The sequence below is a fragment of the Megalobrama amblycephala genome, linkage group LG20 (assembly GCF_018812025.1).
Source record: "Megalobrama amblycephala isolate DHTTF-2021 linkage group LG20, ASM1881202v1, whole genome shotgun sequence".
NCBI lineage: Eukaryota > Metazoa > Chordata > Actinopteri > Cypriniformes > Xenocyprididae > Megalobrama > Megalobrama amblycephala.
Genome location: NC_063063.1, coordinates 25183338 through 25207054, shown reverse-complemented (window position 1 = coordinate 25207054; position 23717 = coordinate 25183338). Strand labels below are relative to the sequence as shown.

General features: G+C 37.3%; 2 protein-coding genes and 1 long non-coding RNA gene across 10 annotated transcripts in view; 1 reads left to right on the top strand and 2 right to left on the bottom strand.

Moving 5' to 3' along the window:
- Positions 1-4322: 4322 nt before the first annotated feature.
- On the bottom strand, positions 4323-16317 carry fbxw10 (F-box and WD repeat domain containing 10). Of its 4 annotated transcripts, none has more exons than XM_048171466.1 (14): positions 15545-16317; positions 14388-14561; positions 13647-13874; positions 12836-12963; positions 12400-12516; positions 11771-11883; positions 11434-11637; positions 11221-11342; positions 10222-10376; positions 9158-9300; positions 8880-9038; positions 8552-8766; positions 5807-6004; positions 4323-5654 (listed from the first exon to the last, which is right to left on the bottom strand). In XM_048171466.1, the coding sequence occupies exons 1-14, from the start codon at positions 16068-16070 to the stop codon at positions 4996-4998; spliced, it is 3141 nt and encodes a 1046-aa protein (XP_048027423.1). In that variant the 5' UTR covers positions 16071-16317; the 3' UTR covers positions 4323-4995. The 4 variants fall into 4 exon arrangements, with proteins under 4 accessions (XP_048027423.1, XP_048027421.1, XP_048027422.1 ...); XM_048171464.1 differs by having other exon boundaries at positions 4323-5684; positions 15545-16311; XM_048171465.1 differs by having other exon boundaries at positions 4323-5684; positions 14388-14549; positions 15545-16311.
- A 5001-nt stretch (positions 16318-21318) lies between these two features.
- The window catches only part of LOC125255791 (serine/threonine-protein kinase pim-3-like), a 12732-nt gene continuing 10333 nt past the window's right edge, over positions 21319-23717 (bottom strand). For 2 of the 4 annotated variants that reach the window (XM_048171288.1, XM_048171285.1), the window contains 6 exons: positions 23630-23717; positions 23376-23470; positions 23183-23233; positions 22557-22938; positions 22291-22470; positions 21319-21617 (listed from right to left, as the gene is read on the bottom strand). The exon at positions 23630-23717 ends at the window's right edge or, in 1 of these variants, runs on beyond it. In XM_048171288.1, the coding sequence (XP_048027245.1) occupies positions 21448-21617; positions 22291-22470; positions 22557-22938; positions 23183-23233; positions 23376-23470; positions 23630-23717 (966 nt within the window). In that variant the 3' untranslated portion in view covers positions 21319-21447. Of the gene's footprint in view, positions 21618-21872; positions 22013-22290; positions 22471-22556; positions 22939-23182; positions 23234-23375; positions 23471-23629 lie in introns of all 4 variants that reach the window. The other 2 variants (XM_048171287.1, XM_048171286.1) reach the window with 2 other exon arrangements.
- The window catches only part of LOC125255793, an 8654-nt gene continuing 8512 nt past the window's right edge, over positions 23576-23717 (top strand). For both annotated transcript variants that reach the window (XR_007181997.1, XR_007181998.1), the window contains exon 1: positions 23576-23710. This is a non-coding gene — a long non-coding RNA (uncharacterized LOC125255793). The remainder of the gene's footprint in view (positions 23711-23717) is intronic.

Here is a 23717-nt window from a genome sequence, read left to right as displayed (position 1 = left end):
CTTTCCTGCGTGCATCCACCCCCCTCACCCCGAAGAACAGCCTCAATACGTCCCACCCCAGGTCTCAGAGAGGAACAGGAGGCTTGTGCGCACTCCTGCATGAAGCCTGTCTGTTGTTCACCTTTGCTTTGATTTCATGCTTGTTATCTCACCATGGAGCCGGTGACCCCGGACAACAAGGCTGCTACCTGGGGGAACAATGCCGGGTTTTCAGGATTTCGGTGTCCACTGAGAAGGCTTTTAGAAGTGCATTCTCCTCCCCCGATTTCAGACACAGTCACTGGATGGAGAGAAAAGAGGGATACGGTGAAGCCCAATTTTCTGCAGATTAAATCAAATTAGCACAAGAGAGCTCCTGAGAGAGGGGACTTCAGGGGTGAAGGGTGATTGCTCTTACTTACGGCCCACCCCTCACTGCTTTCACTTGCCGTTTGCTTCCTCTGCTGCACAGCTGTTGAATGCTCAAACGAATCTTCCCTGGAACAGAACCTCATCCACACCCTTCAGTAATGCCCTGAAGGCAATGGTAGAAAGCAGGTGGCAAGTAGAAAGAACTGGTCAGGATGGCCACCAACAGCTGCTGGACACAAAACCATTGGCATCAAAGGTCCAACTCTGAAAAGTATCATATAACTAGTTTCCGCTCCAAATCACTTTGTAGTCAGACATTAGCCTAACACATTTGCGAAAGAAAATCAGAGAATCAAAGAAAAAGACACTCACCAGCAAGAATTGTGCCCAAAAGTATCCAAAACGTACGTTCCGAGCTTGATTGATGAAGGCTTGCTAAAGAAGACACTGCGTTGCGGTGGTGACTAAACACATTTTATAGGCAGTATTTATTTGAAACGCTTACACTACAGAACTTCCAGATAAATGGAAGTTGATCTCCATTCATTTTCAATGGGAGAAAGGTGGCTAAACAGAGATGACAGTACAGAGGCAGCACTGAAAGCAGCAGAAGTATGACTGCTAATAACACATATTGTGCGAGATAATAACCTCATGGCTGTTGGGTTTCATTGACAAATCAGAAGTGATTTTATTCATATCCAACTAAATTGGCATTTGGCTTTTACGTTCAAGTAGAAATGAAATGGAGGTAGCAACAGATCTTTTGTTCCATATTGTGACACACACACAAATGAAACAAACTATCAAAAAGAAAAAATAATGAAGAGCGGGAACTTGGTTCTATCCATCTGTTGTTGATTGGATAGAGGAAATTGGCTGAATGCGAGCGTGCAGACGACTCCAAGAATGGGATGGGGTTTAAGCAAACTAAAATGATTGGAGGAGTCACCAGAGAGAAGTCTTCACAATAAGATGCATTTAGAAAATTCATGCTATCCATTTTCATTTCTTGTCTTTAAAGGGATAGTTCACCCAAAAATGAAAATTCTGTTATTAATTACTCACCCTCATGCTGAGATGTATAAAGTACTAGAGACCGAGACTTGAGTAAAAGTACAAGTGCTCTATCAAAAAAGTGACTTGAGTAGAAGTTGAAGTGCTCTTTAAGCACCACACTTAAGTAGAAGTACTAAAGTATTCAACATTTTTTGTACTTAAGTATTGCAAGTAGTTTATTTTAAAATTTACTACTCAAGTACTGAAAGTAAAAGTACAAGTATTGTGTTATGTAGTTATTAAAGAAAGTAGTCAAATGTTTGAACATCATATTGTTTTTATTATTTCATATGATAAACCTAAAGGACAATCACAATTCCTTTGGCTGTAACTTTTTGTAAACAAAAACAGATTAAGTGTGATTAAGTACCACTTGAGATGCAGACAAGTTGAGATGCTTTGTTTGTTGTCAGCACTTTGATTTCATTACCAAAAAGTTTATTTTGACTAATAGTCTAATTTTCTACCATATACAATTGAATAAAATTAACAGCTAGCTAACAACAACTTGCTTTGCACTTTTTTTCTGTTTTCACCTCACTCCAGTCTAAACTAGGCTAAATTATTTTTTTAGGTAATTTTTCTACACATTGTCATATAAATAACCTGAAAATACTGTAGTTCATTAAGATTAAATCTTACTAACCACTCTTACTAAAAAAATGGGGTAAGCACACTTATATTCTCATTTCAAGAGGTGTTCTGAGTAAATGATTTGTTTGTAACACTTTATAATATGGTTTGATTTGTTAACATTACATTAGTTAATGTATTAGACTAATAACCAACATGAACTAACCATGGTCAATACATTTGTTACTGTATTTATTAATCTTTGTTAATCTTAGTTAATAAAAATACAGTTGTTCATTGTTTGTATATGTTACTTCACAGTGCACATTAACTATGTAAACAAATAGAGAGCAATTTGAGAGCAAGACAGCGCTCGTGTTGTTTTAAGACGGTGAATGCGCGCGCGCGGCCGGGGCGCGCTCTCTCTCTCTCTCTCTCTCTCTCTCTCGATGCTCGTTCTTATATGCGCCCTGACAAGTGCAGCAGTCATTCTATTCTACATCACTCACCACCGTACAAATAAGACTTTGGCAGCCGCCAAAAACATTTCAGTGCAGGAAAACTCCTGCATTAGTTATGTCAGTGTAAATCTATACTACCATTAACCTATAAAACACTACTACACTATAAAAACGGGCGTGTGATTAAGCAGCACCAAAGGAGACATGCTCTACGATTTATTTTTGGCAACAGTAGGCTGTCATAAAACAAGAGAAAGTTGACATTAGTGATGGGTCAAAAATACCATTCAACGCGCTGCGTGACAGCCTTTATGATAGCTAGTTAACGTTAAGTGAACACCGCAGCATGTCGCTAGTTAGCAAAAGGGCTTAACTTACTGATGGGATGGAAGGTGGTGTTTTTGGTTCGTCCATCTTTTTCGCTGATCAAAATGCAGAACGGGAGCACGCGCAGTCTTCTTAATCGCTTCATTCGCTCAATGATGTGCGAGCTTCATCAAACCTGCCATCCACCGTTCTGGCAGTGGTAATGTGGGTTTGGAATGGAATGATTCGTAACATTTTTATAATTGTAACGAGTAACGATGCAGCACATAAAAAAATATCGGAGTAAAAGTATTAAACTCATTGAAAATATGTACTGAAGTAACAGTGGAAGTAGGAGAAAAAATTAATACTCTAGTAAAGTACAGATACCGCATTTTAGTACTTAAACAGTAGTGAAGTAGTTCTACTTCGTTACTATACATCTCTGCCCTCATGTCATTTCACACACGTAAGACCTTAGTGCATCTTCGGAACACAAATTAAGATATTCTTTATAAAATCCGATGGCTCAGTGACGCCTCCATTGCCAACACTTTCCGATACTAAAGACATATTTAAAACAGTTCATGTGACTACAGTGGTTCAACCTTAATGTTATGAAGCGACGAGAATACTTTTTGTGCGCCAAAAAAACAAAGTAACAACTTTGTTCAACAATATCTAGTAATGGGCAATTTCAAAACACTGCTTCATGAGGCTTCAAAGCTTTACGAATCTTTTTTTTTTTTCTCGAATCAGTGGTTCGGACCGTGTATCAAACTGCCAAAGTCACGCCCCCCAGTGGTGAACCATTGAAATTTCGAAACACTGTAAGGAAGCCTTGTTTACTGAAATCACGTGACTTTGGCAGTTTCGCTCCAAACCACTGATCTGAAACAAAAGATTCATAAAGCTTTGAAGCTTCATGAAGCAGTGTTTTGAAATTGCCCATCACCAGATATTGCTGAATAAAGTCATTACTTTGTTTTTTTGGCACACAAAAAGTATTCTCGTCACTTCATAACATTAAGATTGAACCACTGTAGTCACATGAACTGTTTTAAATATGTCTTTAGTAGCTTTCTGGGCATCTGAAAGTGTTAATGATCTTGCTGGCAATGGAGGCCTCACTAAGTAATTTGTGTTCCAAAGATGATCGAAGGTCTTATGGGTCTGGAACGACATGAGGGTGAGTCGTTAATGACAGAATTTTCATTTTTGGGTGTACTAACCCTTTAAGAAATTATTCATTATTTGACTGGATTGCCATTTTGCATTTTTACAAAAGAAAAATTAAGAACTAGATGCAACTCACATAAAACTCAGCACTAAAATGCTACATACTAATTTTTAGAGTTTAGAGAACCTCAACAGATGTTCATTGGATGAACATCATTTGTTTGAAGCAGACAGCTTTACATTGCCTGCCACATCAACTCTATTTTTCATTTCAATATTTAAATTAGAACAGCCCCCTAATAAGAATCAGCTAAAGACAAAGAGACATAAAACAACAGAGTTCTGACAGAGATATAAACAGTTTTTTCAAAGATTTACTCTTTACTCACAGTGTGTGGCAAATCTAATTTATTTAATGTCTCTCCAACTTCAGCAAAATATGTTTACACTTCTTGTCAGCATCTCTCATTAATAAGGTCAAAGTCAGAGGATTTGTATATGCATGCAGAACTGCTGATGAAATGCCTGAAATAATCAAACACTCTTAAACAGGCACTTTAAAATACTGTATAAAGATTAAAATATAATGTATAAAGATCCTTTAAAAAACGTAAAGATGCATAACTATTTCAAATAATGTTCATAACGTTCCAACCTGAGAGGATCACTTATGATTTATGATTTCTTTGGGACAGATTAGCTTGTACTTTGCTGCCCCCTAGCATCAAAACTTGTTCAAGCATACAAAATAAAGACACAAAAAGAAAGACATGTACTAATAATCTCAAACTTCATTGATATAATGCAACATCTATCCATCAAATTATATGTGAGGTCAAAGAGTATAACATAAAAATATACTACAAGTATACATATAAATACTACAAGCCAACTTATCAAATTCAAAATAACGTTTAAAATATTGTATCATTCTATTATATTATGTTACTTCTATAGAGTTCAAAATATCAAACTGAGAATTCAGTTGTCTGACTATAACAAAAGTGTGTCATGCCTTTAGATTTCAGTACCTTCTCAAAGGTCAGGTGCACACATTTAGTTTCCTTTACTGATGACAATGGCTGCGCTTCCAAGCAATTTTACTTTGGTCACCCCTGCCGTGTTTGTGACTCTGCTGCTGTCTGGTACACTCCTGAATGAAAGCCTCCAGTTGTGTGTCCGTCCTCAGCTGAAAGGCTCCATGGTCCTTGAAGGGGTCTAGCGGGAGGTGATATGAACTGGACATGTTGGTCATTTCAAAATCTTCATGGCATTGTGTGGGCATGGAAGTTCGCCTCATAAACAATCGCTGTTGAGCCTTGCCATCTTCCGGGGAAGTCGTGTTTAGTGGGCCAATCTTGTTTGTGCCAGACCGAATTACATTCAAGGATCTTTGGGATTGTTTAGGAGGAGAGTGAGGTGTCAAGCAGGTCTGCCTGGAATGTAAGGAGCTCTGAGGGTTGAGGTCAACTCTGTGGGTTGTGAATGGGGCATGGATTTCAGATGTTTTTTTGGTGGTGGTTTGAAATGATGGCTCTTTGGATGAATCAGGTCCCCAGGCATCTCGTACTCTGGCATTCAGCTCCATGTTGGACTTGGCCAAATCACTGTACCAGCTCTGCTGGCAGCTGCCGGCCCTTAGTAGAATTAGGTCAGGGGTCATGGGGTGGTGAGGACCTCGTTTTCTCACTCTGTCTCTGGCTGCCTTCTCACTCTGCCTGAGTACTGAGCGTTTGGTGTCATAAGTCTTCTTATCTTTAAATAAGAAATCCATTCTCATATTTCATGCATGAACTTTCATCTAAAACTATAGCGTTCTATTATTATGTTTTACAAAACACGCATATCAAATCATTTTGATTAGGTTAATCTCTTACCCAAGTTGATGGTGGCAGTGCTTGGTGTGTGGCTGACTCTGTTTTGAAAGTCCTTGTATCCACTGACAGGCCTGCCTGCTGAGAGAACAGATCGGGGCCTGTTGAGGCACTCAGACTGCAGATTAATGGAGGCCCTGCTGTGACGATAAGCCTGAAGCTGACTCCACATTGACACCCTTGTGGACTCCTGCTGAGTATCTATAGGTACAGAAAACATCAACGTTAGAGTTGGCATGAAATGAAAATTCAATACACAGTGGGTATGGAAAGTATTCAGACCCCCTTAAATTTTTCACTCTTTGTTATATTGCAGCCATTTGCTAAAATCATTTAAGTTCATTTTTTCCTCATTAATGTACACACAGCACCCCATATTGACAGAAAAACACAGAATTGTTGACATTTTTGCAGATTTATTAAAGAAAAAAAACTGAAATATCACATGGTCCTAAGTATTCAGACCCTTTGCTCAGTATTTAGTAGAAGCACCCTTTTGATCTAATACAGCCATGAGTCTTTTTGGGAAAGATGCAACAAGTTTTTCACACCTGGATTTGGGGATCCTCTGCCATTCCTCCTTGCAGATCCTCTCCAGTTCCGTCAGGTTGGATGGTAAACGTTGGTGGACAGCCATTTTTAGGTCTCTCCAGAGATGCTCAATTGGGTTTAAGTCAGGGCTCTGGCTGGGCCATTCAAGAACAGTCACAGAGTTGTTGTGAAGCCACTCCTTCGTTATTTTAGCTGTGTGCTTAGGGTCATTGTCTTGTTGGAAGGTAAACCTTTGGCCCAGTCTGAGGTCCTGAGCACTCTGGAGAAGGATTTCGTCAAGGATATCCTTGTACTTGGCCGCATTCATCTTTCCCTTGATTGCAACCAGTCGTCCTGTCCCTGCAGCTGAAAAACACCCCCACAGCATGATGCTGCCACCACCATGCTTCACTGTTGGGACTGTATTGGACAGGTGATGAGCAGTGCCTGGTTTTCTCCACACATACCGCTTAGAATTAAGGCCAAAAAGTTCTATCTTGGTCTCATCAGACCAGAGAATCTTATTTCTCACCATCTTAGAGTCCTTCAGGTGTTTTTTAGCAAACTCCATGCGGGCTTTCATGTGTCTTGCACTGAGGAGAGGCTTCCATCGGGCCACTCTGCCATAAAGCCCCAACTGGTGGAGGGCTGCAGTGATGGTTGACTTTCTACAACTTTTTCCCATCTCCCGACTGCATCTCTGGAGCTCAGCCACAGTGATCTTTGGGGTCTTCTTTACCTCTCTCACCAAGGCTCTTCTCCCCCCGATAGCTCAGTTTGGCCGGACGGCCAGCTCCAAGAAGGGTTCTGGTTGTCCCAAACGTCTTTTTTTTTTTGTAACCTTGGCCAGATCTGTGCCTTGCCACAATTCTGTCTCTGAGCTCTTCAGGCAGTTCCTTTGACCTCATGATTCTCATTTGCTCTGACATGCACTGTGAGCTGTAAGGTCTTATATAGACAGGTGTGTGGCTTTCCTAATCAAGTCCAATCAGTATAATCAAACACAGCTGGACTCAAATGAAGGTGTAGAACCATCTCAAGGATGATCAGAAGAAATGTTTTTCTTTTTTAATAAATCTGCAAAAATGTCAACAATTCTGTGTTTTTCTGTCAATATGGGGTGCTGTGTGTACATTAATGAGGAAAAAAATGAACTTAAATGATTTTAGCGAATGGCTGCAATATAACAAAGAGTGAAAAATTTAAGGGGGTCTGAATACTTTCCGTACCCACTGTATTTTCTAAATGCATGTTTTGATCTTATTGTGAATGATTCATCCATGTAAGTTTTCTTTCTTTCTTTTTTTAAAACGATGAACACATAATGTTTAATCAAACCCCAACCATTTCTTACAATCGATTGCAAGCTCACATTCAGATTTACCTCCATCCAGTAAACAATCTGTGGACTGAACCAAGTCACTGCCCTACATTTTCTTCCTCAGACACTCAGATGTGTCACAATATGAAAAAGATCTGTTGCTTCTTCACTTTAGAGATGAGAAAACAGTAAGTGAAGGAGATGGACCACTCATATAAAAATGAAAGAGAGAAATCATAATGCTTAAAGGGGTCATGAAATGGCTTTTTTATTATTTGAATTTGTTCCCTGAGGTTCACTTATAAATGTTAATAAAGTTTTTTTGCACACACAAAAAAAACCCAAATATATGTGTGGACTGGAAAAACAATTATTTTCAACCTTCATTCTGACCCTCTGTCCTGGAACCAGTATTAAATCTCACTCGCTGTTGCATGCGAGAAAGTGTTATCCATATGAAATAATTAAGGCAAATGTAGCTGCTGTTATTGTATCATAATAAATATAAAAGTAATCTTGAAAAACAGTTTTAGAGATTTCGGTCCTTCCCCATTGTAGTACATAGGAGCAGCCAAGGTGTTACCAATATGGCCGCCAAGTGAACTGACTGTAAACGGGAGTGTTTGGGAAACGTGTTTGGAAACCATCATTATTTTTATCATTGATTCTTGTTGGTGATGCTAGTACAGCAGAAATGACAAACTCCCCTTTGCATGTTGGATGTCAGCCACATTAGCTAATTCTTTGGCAAGACAGGGCATAACTATTTAATAAAAATGCATTTGTTTAAATATTTATTTAAATACGTAATTCATAATCCACTGTGAGTCAAAATTAGAAATTACATTCTGTATATAAATTAGACTATATTCTATAGGGCATTTGAAAGGTGGTACCTCGTGCATGCTGCATACTGGGAGTTGAGAGGCTCTTGAAACGGTGGAAACGACTTTTTGGGCTGGGTGAACCCCCTTGAGTCATCTGTTCAGCGCTCTGAGGCACATTCTCAAGGGAGATCTGGGACCGCTCAAAAAAAGGACTGGCAGAGTAGTCCCAGTGAACCTCAGCGAACTGGAGCATCAGAATACTGCCTTTGGTGTTTACAACCACACTGACAGCATGACAGAAAACTTTTTCAGATAATATAACATTACAAGAAAGAACAGCATCATTAAATTGTGCTTATAAAATTGAGTAATATGTCCGGACACAGGGTAAACTCACGTGTTGTGGTGTGTGTGTAAAGAAAGGACAGGGCATTGCTTCATGTTTGTCCTTATAACTCTCAGGCAGTCTCCATTTAAGAAGTTGAAGATCCGGATCTTTCCGTCCATGCAGCCGGTAATGATCCGGAGAAACAGGAAAGACATGGTCAACACCTCTCTAAAGATTATAATAGAGAGTAGGCAAGAGATCAGATCATTTATGAAAGTGCATAATCATGCTATTAAAAGTTAATGATTAAAATGACCAGCTGTACGGTCACTGGTTGGTTTTGTTACTTTGGATGCTGGAAGGTCCTCAGGCATTTTTTGAAGCTAGAGTTGGTGCTCCATGCTTTGACCTCCCCATCTGAACCCCCAGAGAGGATATGCCACTGATCGAAGCACAGACACAGCACTGCACCCTGGTGACCACTGATTTGCTGTAACAAGGAGAGAGTATTCAGTAGTTGTTTCATGAAGAAATGTGGGCGAAATTCATTTGAGGACAGGAATGCCAATGTCATTATGATTAATTCTTTAAATCAAAGATTTTCTGAGATATATTGTTTTTTTACGATTGCTAGAACACATTTCTAAATATTTAGGTCACATTTACAAAACTTCACACAATGAGCACAGCAGAAGTCTATGTGGGGTAAACTGTGGATCCTTTACCATTGCTTTGGGACAAGCATTGCTAATGGGTACTTTTCAAAAGACACAAACACTACACAGCAAAATCCCCAGAGTTAAATCAACTCTGCTCAGAGTGCATATGGTCCCTCTCTAAATAGTGTTAAAATAACACTGAAGCAGAGTTAAAGTTAAGGAGATAATTAAGAAATTAATAAGGCTGTGACTTAAGTCACTTGTAGTTCTTGTGTTTTTTATTTCTTCAGTGATTCTGCTTGTTAACAGCAGGTGTTAATCACTACTGCACAATCATTACTTAATTAATTGCTTAATTATCTAACTAAATTTAACTCTGCTTGAGTGTTATTTTAACACTATTTAGAGAGGGACCATATGTACTCTGAGCAGAGTTGATTTAACTCTGGGGATTTTGCTGTGTACCAAAACTCTGTGTACTTGCAGGCCAATTTGCTTACATACTCTTTTCAAAACTGTTAAACTTAAGTACAAAACCTAACATAATACAAAACTGAATAAGACAGCAATTTGAAACATTTCTACAGGAATGCCATATTGAAATAAATTCAGAATCTAAAAAATTTAAAATTATCAAAACATTTAGATGAAAAGGGGAAAATTAGGATTAATTTTGTTCTGCAATGTAAACATGGATCAAGTAACTTATACATGCTTGTGTTCTGAACATGATCACTGAGTATCTCTCTCACCCTTGTAAGTGATGCCGTCTCCATGCTCCATATCCTGATCTGACCTCCAGCACAACTACTGACCACCAGAGTTTCATTAATCTTCACACACATGATTGGTTTAAGGTGTTTAAACTTCAGATTCTCAACACACTTCCCCGTCAGTAGGTTCCACACTGTGATCAATACACACATAGACAAATACTTTTACAAGCTATTAGCTTTGGTCTTTAGTTGTATTTATACACCCCTGGAGCAGACAATATGCTAATGATGCCATTTTTTTCTGATCCTGCCAGAGTAGCAATTGTGCATTATTTGGGTCAGGACAACACACAACAAAAATATTAAGCAGCACAACCATTTTCAATGTTGATAATAATAAGAAATGGTTCTTGAGCAGCAAATAAGCATATTACAATGATGTCTGAGGGATCATGTGACACTGAAGACACAGGAACACATTTTATTTTAAAATGTATTAAAATAGAATTATATTAAATTGTAAGAATATTTCACAGTATTACTGTTTATTGTATTTCTGATCAAATAAATACAGCATAAGAGACTTCTTTCAAAAACATAAAAAAATCTTACCGACCCCACACTTTTGAACAAAAGTGTATGTTAAGATGGCACATATTTTCCAGAAGTTTTCAAAATATCACTTCATTTAACTTTTTTCATTACAAAAATACGTAAATCTAATTAGGCCTCAAAAATAAAAATAAATTAGCTTTTGTTTTGGCTAAATTTGCATTGAAATGTACAGATCCAGACCCTTATAAAGGCCTGTTCACACCAAGAACAGTGATTATATAAAAAAAAATATATATAAGGAAAAAGGTCATTATAGTTGTATAAAGTCGTTACTGTTGCATCCTCTGTGTTATCGTTATAGTTGTTTTGTGGACTTCCCTATTCTCATTAGAACCATTATTAATGATTTTTTAAAAATCTATATAGTTATTGTCCTTAGTGTAAACGGGCCTTAAGGTATAACAGCTCACAATCGCCTACCTCTAACTCTACAATCTTTGGCTCCAGACACCAGTCTATCCCCAAACAAATCCAGGCAATTTATAGTGCCAAAATGTCCATGAAAAATCATTGTACATATGCCGGTTTTCAGGTTCCAGCACCTTTGAAAGGAGTACAGAAATAAAGCACAACATTCTTTACTGCTGTCTATGATTTTAGTTTGTTAAACAACCATAGTAATGCCTGACTAACCTGATACTGAGGTCATAGCTGGCGCTGATAACCAAGTCTCTCTCTTCACAAACCAGAACTGCTCTCACACTACCTGCATGTCCCTGGATCACTAAAGGATCCTCTTTGGGTGACGCAACATGCAGTAACTTGATGGTACGGTCCCTGGATCCAACCGCCACAAACTGCCCCCCAGCATAATGCAAAACTCTACTGGGGTCTTCTCTATATGGAGAACATGACAGGAAGTTCTAAAACTATGATATAATATATGATAATTACTTATATTTAATACATCTATATATTTATTAAATATATTGTAGAGTATATTTCAAAATGTTTTCTACATAAATTCTACCTTTCCAACAGGACCAAGATGTTATACACTCCACAGTACACGTTGCGTTCTTCCATTTGGACTGTCTTAGTTTTAAAGCCTTTGTAGACAGAATCCAAATCCTGATGTTGTGTCTAAAAACATAGGTAAATAGACACATTTATAAGTTTATTAAGTTTGTAATGCAGATTATATATATATATATATATATATATATATATATATATATATATTTCCATCATGACAACTCTCAGAGTGTTTGGCATGGTAATGGATATGACAATGTACATGATATGAGCAAGTACATGATTTGCTACTGCCAATACACAAAACACTGATGTGAGCAAATAAGACATGCTGCTGCTATAAAATATAGGATACATGAATTATCTGTAGCAGATCTATACAGGTGGAGCTGGTGGGCTTCTGAAAGTGTGCAGCAAACTGCTACAGCAAATGCCGACCAAGTATTTGAAAGCAGCAAGCTCACTGGCTGCTGATACAGCAGGAATCAATAAGCAGTGCCCTACAGAAAACTATGTGATTGCAAGCAGATTGAGTCAAGGACCTATCAGCCTGTGCCATTTAGAGTTTCATGACAAAATTTTGTGTGTATGTATATGCAGAGTGCAAAAAGTGTCTTTTTGTACCAGCTTATGTTTGGGGAAAGATTCTCCATGCTGAAAGTGCTTATGCCCTTCACTGATGGGCACTTGAACCTCACAGATCTTAGCATAAACAGGGTTGACCTTAGATGTTGAGTTACCCTGGAAATGCATACAAATGATCAGAACTGTAATATATAGAACAAAGTTATAAGAAATACTTTCATGTGACAAAAACACAGACAGATTTTATTAAACTAACCAAAATGAACACACTTACGATATTAATATGTTTTATCCTAAGCAATTTATAGTGCATTGAAGGTATAGAAATTATCAGTAGACTGTGTGTTCCCTAGAGATTAAATCCCTGCATAACACCATGTTCTACCAGCTGAACTGCAGGTTACATGGTGACATATTTGACCTCTTTGAGATAACAAAATAAACTATATATATGATTTTTGACATGATGTATTACTTGCAGAATCATGGCCTGTTTCTCAACACTCTTCTTTACTTCCATCTCAGTTAAGATCTCATCAGTTAGGCATTGCCAGTGCTTGGACACACACCTGCAGCTGTACAGCGAGACCTTATCCAAAAGCCCTAGAAGAGTAAATGACAAAAAAAAAAAAATCTCAATACTAAACCATATATATTATGTCTGAATAACTGAATATTTAAGGGATGTCACTATTTTTAGGTGACCTTTATGATGAAAATGCATAATTGCATAAAGATAATTTATATTAAGATACATTTAAGTCATGTATGGCAACTAAAACTAAAATACAAGTACTTCTGATAATAGTAATTTTCCCATTTTTTTTCTAAATTAGTAATAGATGGTCTATTGAAAAGAAATTGGTTGCTATTAGCGAGGCTTGGGTTCAGTTGCTAGGTCTTGTAAAGTATCTTTTGAGTCAACCTAACCCTCTTGTCTATTGGCAGTAAAGTTGTTTCCATAGTAGCACAAGCCAAACTATTTCACAGGTCTGAAAAGAACAACACAGTGATGCTTACAACAGACATGAACTAAGCATGCACTCATAAAACAATAAGTGAAACAAAGCATCTGAATTAATAAGAACCAGTCAATCTCAGCTTGTCACCCCTGAGAAAGAGAAAAGAAAGAAAGAGAGGCCATTGTTTCTGTTTTGAAAAATAAAAAGTAGTTATTAATTTGATTTCTTTTTTAATTGCTGGGAACTATGACAGACATTATGCAGAATTGATGTCAGAATTACGCTTCATAGACAAGTGGAAAAACTTGGGAAAACGAGACTTACCCAAAATTATCTTTGCGATGTCGACTGGCAGACTTCGAATGAAATCTTTATGACGGCTGACACCTGACATTGATTTTGACGACCTGGGCACGACGGTGAGGGCAGGATCAGGATCATCAGAACTGTCTGAGTCTGAATCTCTGTCTTTTCTTTTGTTCCAGGGGTCTAAATTCTGCGTGTCCAGCTCAACTTCATGACAGACACTCTTGAGAGATCTGGCATCCTTTACTGTATAATAAATGGGTGACTTTAATAGATCAACCACTTACAAATATAAATGTATTTACTTTTTAAATAAATATAAAATATCCAACTATTTATGCAAAAAAGTCAAGGTTTCCTTAAGCAGCAATGTTTTTAACATTAAATGTTTTTTGAGCACCAAATTAGCACTTTAGAATGATTTCTGAATGATCATGTGACCCTGAAGACTGGAGTAAAATTCAGCTTTGACATCACAGGAATAAATTACACTTTAAAATACACTGAAATAGAAACCAGTTATTTTAGATTTTATTAATATATTTCACAATGTTCCTGTTTTTACTGTATTTTTGATCAAATAATACATATTATGTAGCCTTGGTGAGCAAAACTTTAAAAAAAAATGTACTGAACCTCAAATTATTGAACAGTACCTGCCGAATTCATGGCCTGGTTTCAATCATAAATATAAAATTATTTACTTTTTAACATAAATATAAAATATTCAATAACTTATGCAAAGAGCTCACTACTTACTCTGTTCTGAGTATTCCTGTTTTGAGATATCTGTTTGACTATCCTGGTGAGCTTCTTGAGGCAGATCAGCTGGCTCATATAAAGTACATGCTTTGATGAGAAGATCCAGATCCGGGTGGTCATCTGAATGGTAAGAGAAGCGTGACTCTGTAACTGGGAGATCTGCAAAACTATCTATAATAAGACAAGATATCACATTGATACATTTATTCAAAAAGAATCGCTACATTTTCCCGAAAAGAATTGCTATATTTTTCAAAAAGAATCGCTGCATTTTCCCGAAAAGAATTGCTATATTTTTCGAAAAGAATCGCTACATTTTTTTCAAAAGGAATCACTACATTTTTCAAAAAGAAACGCTACATTCATTCAAAAGGAATTGCTACATTTTTCAAAAGAAATCGCTACATTTTTCATGAGGAATCAATACATTTAAAACGCATCAGTACATTTATTCGAAAACAATCTATACATTTATTCGAAAAGAATCGCTACATTTTTCAAAAAGAATCGCTTCATTTTTCAAAAAGAATCACTACATTTTTCAAAAAGAATCGCTACATTTATTCAAAAGGAATTGCTACGTTTTTCAAACAGAATTACTAAATTTTTCAAAAGAAATCGCTACATTTATTCAAAAGGAATCAATACATTTAAAACACATCAGTACATTTATTTGAAAAGAATCGCTTCATTTTTCAAAAAGAATCGCTACATTTTCAAAAAGAATTGCTACATTTATCATTTACTCAATAAATTTCTTTCTTCTGCTGAAAACAAAATAAGATATTTTGAAGAATGTTGGTAACCAAATAGTTGCTGGGCCCCCAATGACTTCCACAGTATTTTTTTTTTCTAATACTATGGAAGTCAATGGGGCCCATCAACTGAAATAAATTCATACAGGTCTGGAACAACTTGAGGGTGAGTAAATGATGACAGAATTTGCATTTTTGGGTGAACTAACCCTTTAAAAACCTTCAATGTATCTGATAAGAACACAACTGTTTACAGAACTATAGTATTGTGGTACTTCATGAACAAGCACTGATAAATATTTAATATAAGTGTCATTTCTTTTTGTTTAAATGTGATTAATGTGATGCATTTTATTATTATGATTATTGTACAGTTGGTGATATTATGTGCATTCTTACCAGTATTGCTGAACTGTAGAAAGTTGTGTTTCTCCCAAACAATCAGGACACGCACCAAATTTGCCAACATGTGCAAAAGAGGGGTGTCACATAAAGACAAGAGCCCCAGCACATACTTGGACTTGGTCCAGTCTGGGCTCTTCCTAAACCATTCCCAGGTTTCCAACATATCCATTCCATGCAGTTTTGTGTCCAGAGCTCCATCCATGCTCCATATGGTGTCCTCAGGTTTACTGGGCAGGGCTCTGGACCTGGCATAGGTGAAATCTTTCCCTGATGTCACTTGTAAAACACTCTGAAGATCCTCCAGTATTTGAAGATTGTGGCACCTCACTAGGATGCCAGTGAGGAACCTCTTCTGAGATGCTCCTCCTGCCTTATTCATCCACTCGGTGTAGTGGTGCAATTTCTCAGAGAGGACACACGACTGACAGCGTCCACAAATGTTGAACTCATCCTCTTTTTTACAAGACCATTTGAGCACTGAATCGCCAGCTTCTCCCCTTAAACATTTGACTTCAGTCATCTTAATAGTCTAGAAATGTGCAGATCCATTTAAATGTGTTGGTTTAAAAACAAAACAGGTAAGGATTTATAAATAATATAAATTATTCGATCCACTAAACTGTCTCAAACTTCAGTTACACCCTCCTAACACTTCAAGCAAACGTAGACGCTTGTTGCCGAGCAACAACAACAGAAGCACTTCAGTTCACAAAATGACATCCCACAAGCTACCTTCGTTTACATTTATTTAGGAGAAGGGTTTTTTTTTTAATCCACACACAATAAACGTATCCTAAGAAGACTGTAATGTTAGGAAAAATGCTGCAATATAAAGTCGTAGCAGTTTCAACAGTGCACTAAGCCCATAAAAAACTGCGGTTTTACACAGATTTCTTTTGGCTATAAATACGCAGTGCGCTGTCATAGACATGCAAATAATACCGAATATCGTTCTCCATGATTTGTGAATTAAGGTGACGCTGTCCTTTGGGCCGAAATCAGTTTTTTTTTTCGTAGCGACTCTTAATTTTATAATGGCTATATCTCCAAATGTTGGACACTTAGAGGAATGAAACTGGTGTCATCTTCACCAGCTTGATCTGTGAATTTTTTCACAGCAAAGCTCTTGTCCGTAAACCCCTTGGTAAGTCCGCCAGTAAGGAATGTGAAATTAAGTCGTTCTTCATGTTTAACGTCTATTACCAATGAACACGCAGACTGCTGGAATAAAATAACATTGTTTTAGGTCGAGCTCGATTTGTGAAAACTTTCACAATAGCATTTTATCTCGTGGTCGTGTTTCTCTTTGCTCTGCCCCCCGTTTTTTGTATAATAAGATATATATATATATATATATATATATATATATATATATATATATATATATATATATATATATATATATATATATGTAAAATATGATATATATTATATAAATGACCTTGTACAGATAATGTACATCACTATTCTCATCTGTGAAAACTTTCACAGTTCAGTACGGGTCAGCTGACCCATCCCAGGGTCACTAACATTGCTATTCTGATCTGTGAAAACTTTCACAGTTGAGTTTTGGTCAGCTGACCCTTCCCTGGGTCACTAACATCACTATTCTGATCTGTGAAAACTTTCACAGTTCAGTACGGGTCAGCTGACCCTTCCCTGGGTCACTAACATCACTATTCTGATCTGTGAAAACTTTCACAGTTCAGTACTGGTCAGCTGACCCTTCCCTGGGTCACTAACATCACTATTCTGACCTGTGAAAACTTTCACAGTTCTGTACGGGTCAGCTGACCCTTCCCTGTGTCATGTACATCACTATTCTGACCTGTGAAAACTTTCACAGTTCAGTACGGGTCAGCTGACCCATCCAAGGGTCACTAGAATCACTTTTCTGATCTGTGAAAACTTTCACAGTTCAGAATAGTGATGTACATGACCCAGGGAAGGGTCAGCTGACCAAAACTCAACTGTGAAAGTTTTCACAGATCAGAATAGCGATGTTAGTGACCCAGGGAAGGGTCAGCTGACCCGTACTGAACTGTGAAAGTTTTCACAGATCAGAAAAGTGATTTTAGTGACCCAGGGAAGGGTCAGCTGACCCGTACTGAACTGTGAAAGTTTTCACAGATCATAATAGTGATGCTAGTGACCCAGGGAAGGGTCAGCTGACCAAAACTCAACTGTGAAAGTTTTCACAGATCATAATAGCGATGTTAGTGACCCAGGGAAGGGTCAGCTGACCAAAACTCAACTGTGAAAGTTTTCACAGATCAAAATAGTGATGTTAGTGACCCAGGGAAGGGTCAGCTGACCAAAACTCAACTGTGAAAGTTTTCACAGATCAGAATAGCGATGTTAGTGACCCTGGGATGGGTCAGCTGACCCGTACTGAACTGTGAAAGTTTTCACAGATGAGAATAGTGATGTACATTATCTGTACAAGGTCATTTATATAATATATATCATATTTTACATATATATATATATATATATATATATATATATATATATATATATATATATATATATATCTTATTATACAAAAAACTGGGGGCAGAGCAAAGAGAAACACGACCACGAGATAAAATGCTATTGTGAAAGTTTTCACAAATCGAGCTCGACCTAAAACAATGTTATTTTATTCCAGCAGTCTGCGTGTTCATTGGTAATAGACGTTAAACATGAAGAACGACTTAATTTCACATTCCTTACTGGCGGACTTACCAAGGGGTTTACGGACAAGAGCTTTGCTGTGAAAAAATTCACAGATCAAGCTGGTGAAGATGACACCAGTTTCATTCCTCTAAGTGTCCAACATTTGGAGATATAGCCATTATAAAATTAAGAGTCGCTACGAAAAAAAAAACTGATTTCGGCCCAAAGGACAGCGTCACCTTAATTCACAAATCATGGAGAACGATATTCGGTATTATTTGCATGTCTATGACAGCGCACTGCGTATTTATAGCCAAAAGAAACCTGAATATCAAACCGCAAACTATCAAAACGATGGTATATTACCGCGAAAGGATGTGCGACATACACTTTTCTGCAAACTGAGCAAAACCATTTGTTTGGTAACGTTTGGGTGATTGGGACAGCACGTCTTTCCATTGATTTAGGGTAGTTTAAGCATATTTACTGTATTGCACAGTTCATACTTTGATATAATTTTATATGCAATATTTCCTTTTCTGTTCATCATCATTAAGAGTCCATGTTTATGTTTGTTCAACTTTATTTATTTGAAATCCATCAAAAGAAGGTTTGAAGTCCAAAAGTCAAACCTTTCATTACTGCAACAGTAAAATTATTACTGCAATCAGTAAAAAAAAAAAAAAAAAAAAAAAGTTTAACTATAATGTTTCTATTTTCAGAATATAGAGAATATAGAGCATATAGAGCATAAACAATGGTTCTCTATTGCAAGGCTAATAATTTTCTTAATTAGCAAAGCATTTAAGCACTGTCCCAATCACCCAAAATTACACATTTTGTGTTTGGGTGGATGGGACAAAATAAAAACAACCTAATTCTGAAAATAGAAACATGATATTAACAATTGTTTTTACTGATTTTGTAGCAGTAGTGCGTCATATTCATGTTTCTATCAAACGTTTGTAGTAGCTATGACAATTTTAAGACCTTATTATTAAAACTACCAAAAGCGTATGTCATTTTCCTCAGTTCATGCATTTCGCGGTCAACTTCCCGTTTGATGCATGTCCCACCCACTTACATGATGTTAGACCAATGAGGGCATCCCATTTGAATTATGCGGTCTCACAGCTAGGCCTCAGCAAAAAAAGTTTTTATTTGAAAAGAAAATAAATTCTATATAGTTACTGTCCCATCTGATCTTGTGTCCCAATCACCCTTCATTCACCCTACATTTGATGTGGTTTCTACCTCCGTAATATTTCAGTCCTGAATTGGCACATGACAGCGTAGAGTTAAACTGTTAATAACTTAAATATTGTTTGAGAAAGACAGGAGACAACTGAATTGCAATTAAATTGAGTGTTTTTGTGAAATGAAAATTAATAATAGGCCTATGCATATTTGGATCAGATGGACAATGTAATGTTTCCTACTGAGAGCCCGAAAAAACAAAAGGTTGTTTGAATTTAGTATTTTTCATGTCATGACATTGTTCAGAGCGTGATAAACAAATGGGGATTTTTTTTTTTTTTTTTGAAATATATTTTATTCATATGTTATGCTACAGTATGTCCTCTGTAGTGGACACCAGAACTCGGTTGTTTAAAAAAATAAAAAGACATGAAATGACATGTATAGGCAAAAACAATATACATGCCATTTACAAATCAATTTTTAGGGTTCAGGATTTTTTTTTTTTTAACCAAACTTTTATAAAGTTGATTGTTACGTCCAAGGACGTATGTTTTTGTTTTGTTTTGTGTTTTTTTTCCCTTTCTCCCTGTTTTCCCTCTCTCTCTACTTCCATAAGCAGGAAGTAACGGCTGCCACCTGACTCCAGTGACTGGTGATCTGATGTGATTGGAGGAGGAGAGGAAGCTGTGGGGATTTAAGCAGCACCATTGCACAAAGAGAGCAGTGTGTGTGTGTGTTTGTGTGTGGAGGCTGCATTGTGAGGCTTCTTTTCCCAACCCAGAAAGCCTTATTAGTTGTTTTTGACTTATACCTTGTTGATTTTTTTTTTTTTCTTCTTCTTCTTTAGTGTCATTGTGTTGACACTTTTTGTTGTACTTTGTGCTACCAGAAAACCCTTATGTTTTGTAAGTTATCTCCTTTTGTATATACGTTTGTTATTGTTTTTCTTTACCTAAGTTTATTTTGTTAATCATTTGGGGAAGGGTTAGTAGAGAGGTGGGTGCCATTTTCTTTATATCTTGTTTTCTCTTGTTTAAGTTAGGGAGTTAGTGTATTATTGTATTTTGGTTTTCTTTTCTTTTGTAGATTAGTTAGTTTCTTCCTAAATAGTTAGAGGGTTTATGTTTGTTATTTTGGCCTTAATCCTCCCACATCTGTACAATAAATGAACTTGTTTATTTTGATATTGAGTTGCCTTTGGTCTTTGTTAAAGCCCTGGTGTTGGGAATTGCACCTTGCTGCCTCCACACATCACACCATATTTATTCCGTTACCTGTTCCTTAGACTAGATGGGAACGTAACAATGATTCTCAACTAATCAAAGATATAACGGAATTGACTGATATACCGTTTTACTTGATGCAATGTGTGGGTAAAATGGCCTTAAATGTGATACATTGTATCTATATACTGTATCTAATTTGCATATGAATGTGTTCTTGGGGCAACATGTCATGAAAAAAGAAGTGTAATAATGGGAGCAATAATTGGCAACACTTTCATAATAATGTCTAATATTTCATAGGAATATTGCTATATAATTTCCCTATTCACTTGTTGTGTCTCCCAAAATGCCTGATGTTGGATAAACATGATTGTACAAAATCAATGCCCTGTTTTGTTACAGAAGGTCATATTTCTATTAGAAACTCCGTAACATTTTACGGAGATGTTGATTTATGACAATTTGAGGTTTAGTTATTATGATCACAACATTATTTAAGAGTGCTAAATTTGATCACTAAATTAATGTCAGTCATTGTTAAAGACCAAGGAGTTCTTGTTGCCATGGTGAAACCTCCAAACATTTGATATCATGTAGAGTTTTATTTACATTTTTATTTTTATGGGAAGCACAAAAATGGGTCTTTGCCTTTTCACTTCAAAGGTTCCTCCTAGGCCGAGACTGTTTAAAAAAAAACATTTCTTTAATTCAAAAATGATATATACATATGTACAGATCGGTCATATACGAGGCGCTATATATAAATAAAGATGAGGTGTCTTGACTTTTTAAAAAACAAAGCAAAAATTCATTTTAAAACAAAGCAAATGTGGCTGTGATGATGCTTGATGATTTGGTTCCAGTCTCGCAGTCTCTCGTGTTCTCGCTCAGACGTGGACGGGCTCCGAGTTCCCTGTCAGGTTGGGGTTGGACTTCAGGCTTCGGGTCAAGTCTTCCACCAAGGACAGCAAGTATGTTATTTCCTGTCCAATACAAAGATCATATGAACAAGTCAACTCATGAACAATTTTATATTTTCTGTTTGCATCACTGATTCTGTTATTTTCCTGTTTATTACCACAAAGCCGCTTTGAAACAATCTGTATTGTATAAAGCGCTACATAAATGAGCTTGACTTGACTATAACAAGAACATTACAATGAACACCTCACTGCAAATGATCCAGAATTGAAGACACATGATAATAATCCTACTCTGTCTGTTACACTTCCTCACACCTGAAATCACAGACAGACTGAATCTCCTGAACTTCCCCAATCTAGATCACTTGTAATCCATTCATGCTGAAACATCTGCTCTAACGTCGGCCGTTTAGTGGGATCCCGGGCTAGGCACTGGCTAATCAGATCTGCACATTCTGTACAAATTTTAATAAGGAGAGAGCTGGTTAGTCGTGACCATGTGACTTGGCATCTATGAAAATAGCATCTAAAATGTTCCTTATTTTTACTTTAAAAGTGAAGTATGTCGTTTCTTACAAAATAAAGCATATTTTCAAAAGGCCCCTTCCCAAACTCTCGCTATACGTTGGGCTATAGTTATAAAAAAAATCTTACATACTTCACCTTTAACTGTTTCTGTACAGAGCCTTTGCTTCATGCGTGTTTATCAGTGTTATCAATATTAATCACTCACCTTCGGATAATGTGGAGTTATGAAATGTAATTTTGGCCTGTGTGATTTCTATTCTACTGCGAAAAGGAAGACATCCGTTCACCATCTTATACAACAAGACTCCTAGGGCCCAGACATTTGTTGGGACGGCGTGGAAGCGAGGTTCGGTCAGGACTTCAGGTGGGCAGTAAAGCGGTGCTCCTGTAAGCAAGACATTTGCACATTTTAAAGCAACAAATAATTAGTAAGTCACTACATTCAGGTTTCCACACTCCCAAAATACTCACCGATGTATATTTTGCTCTCGTAGCCATCACTACTAAATAGCTGACCGCAGCCAAAGTCTATCAGCTTGAGACGAAACGTGTCTTTGTTCCACAGAAAATTCTCAGCATGGATGTCATGGTGAAAAACACCACGCTCGAGGCAGTGTAGTAGCGCCATCATAGCCTGTAGCACGATGAGCTGTGCGGCTGGTTCACACAGTCGAGGGTTACGGGCGATGAAGTCATGCAGGCTCTCGCAGGGTTCCGGGTACTCCATAACGAGAGTGAACGTTTGAGGATGTTCAAACCACTCGTATAGATGTATGACGTAGGGGCATATGGGTTCTCGCCTCATCATCAGCAACAGCGCCACTTCGGTAACGAGAGGTTTGGGGTGCCCAGGCTAGAGAAAAGTAGTAGACAGAAGGTTAGCTGGGTAAAAATCTGAAGAAAGCATGTCATTTTTAAATGTACTTTTCTTTGATCTTTTTAGATACGTTCAAAAGAGGCTTTTCAGCTCAAAGTTATTTGGTGCCTCTAGGCTTATTTGTCAATCACATTCACACCTGATGCTTCCTACGGGTGTATCAACTACAGTAATCTGCACTTAAACAACTAAATACATATTCAGGCTTTGGCCAACTTACAATATGAAGATAACGATCGTTGTCAATCTTGAGCATCTGCTTGATGGCAACCTGCAAAAAACAAACAACAACAACAACAAAAATCAAAACAGTAACAGTATTCAAGCACTTGATCTTGCACTAAGTATTAAACCATCGGTGTAAATTGTTTTAAATATGTTTTGATGCATGCAAGAGCAAAATTAAGATTTACCTTTTTGCCATCAAATTTGCGCGTTCCCTCGTACACCCTGCCAAATCCTCCGGATCCAAGCATCGCTCCCACGTTATACAGAGACTCAAAGGACTCTGAAAAACAAACAGTAAAATCTAAGAAATATATGAGATTGCTAGAGCCATTGTTTCATTTAAAAAATATCAGTGCTGGTTGTGTCGAGAAAATCATATTAAAATGGGGAAAATAAAACTGACAAAATAACGTTGGAGAAATAACCACTGCCGACTTACCATTAATTGGCTTGACGCCGGAGTGATCTGGAGCAGGTGACGGTGGCTCGGGATCAGACTCTGGCTCCAGATCTGGAGCAGGTGACGG

Coding starts and splice junctions, on each gene's coding strand:
- fbxw10 (XM_048171464.1), bottom strand. CDS start 16,070: ATGACTGAAGTCAAATGTTTAAGGGGAGAAGCTGGCGATTCAGTGCTC. Junction 11,884..12,399: donor CTTTCCCCAAACATAAGCTG/GTACAAAAAGAC, acceptor CTATGTTTTTAG/ACACAACATCAGGATTTGGA. Junction 6,005..8,551: donor CAGTATGCAGCATGCACGAG/GTACCACCTTTC, acceptor CTGTACCTATAG/ATACTCAGCAGGAGTCCACA.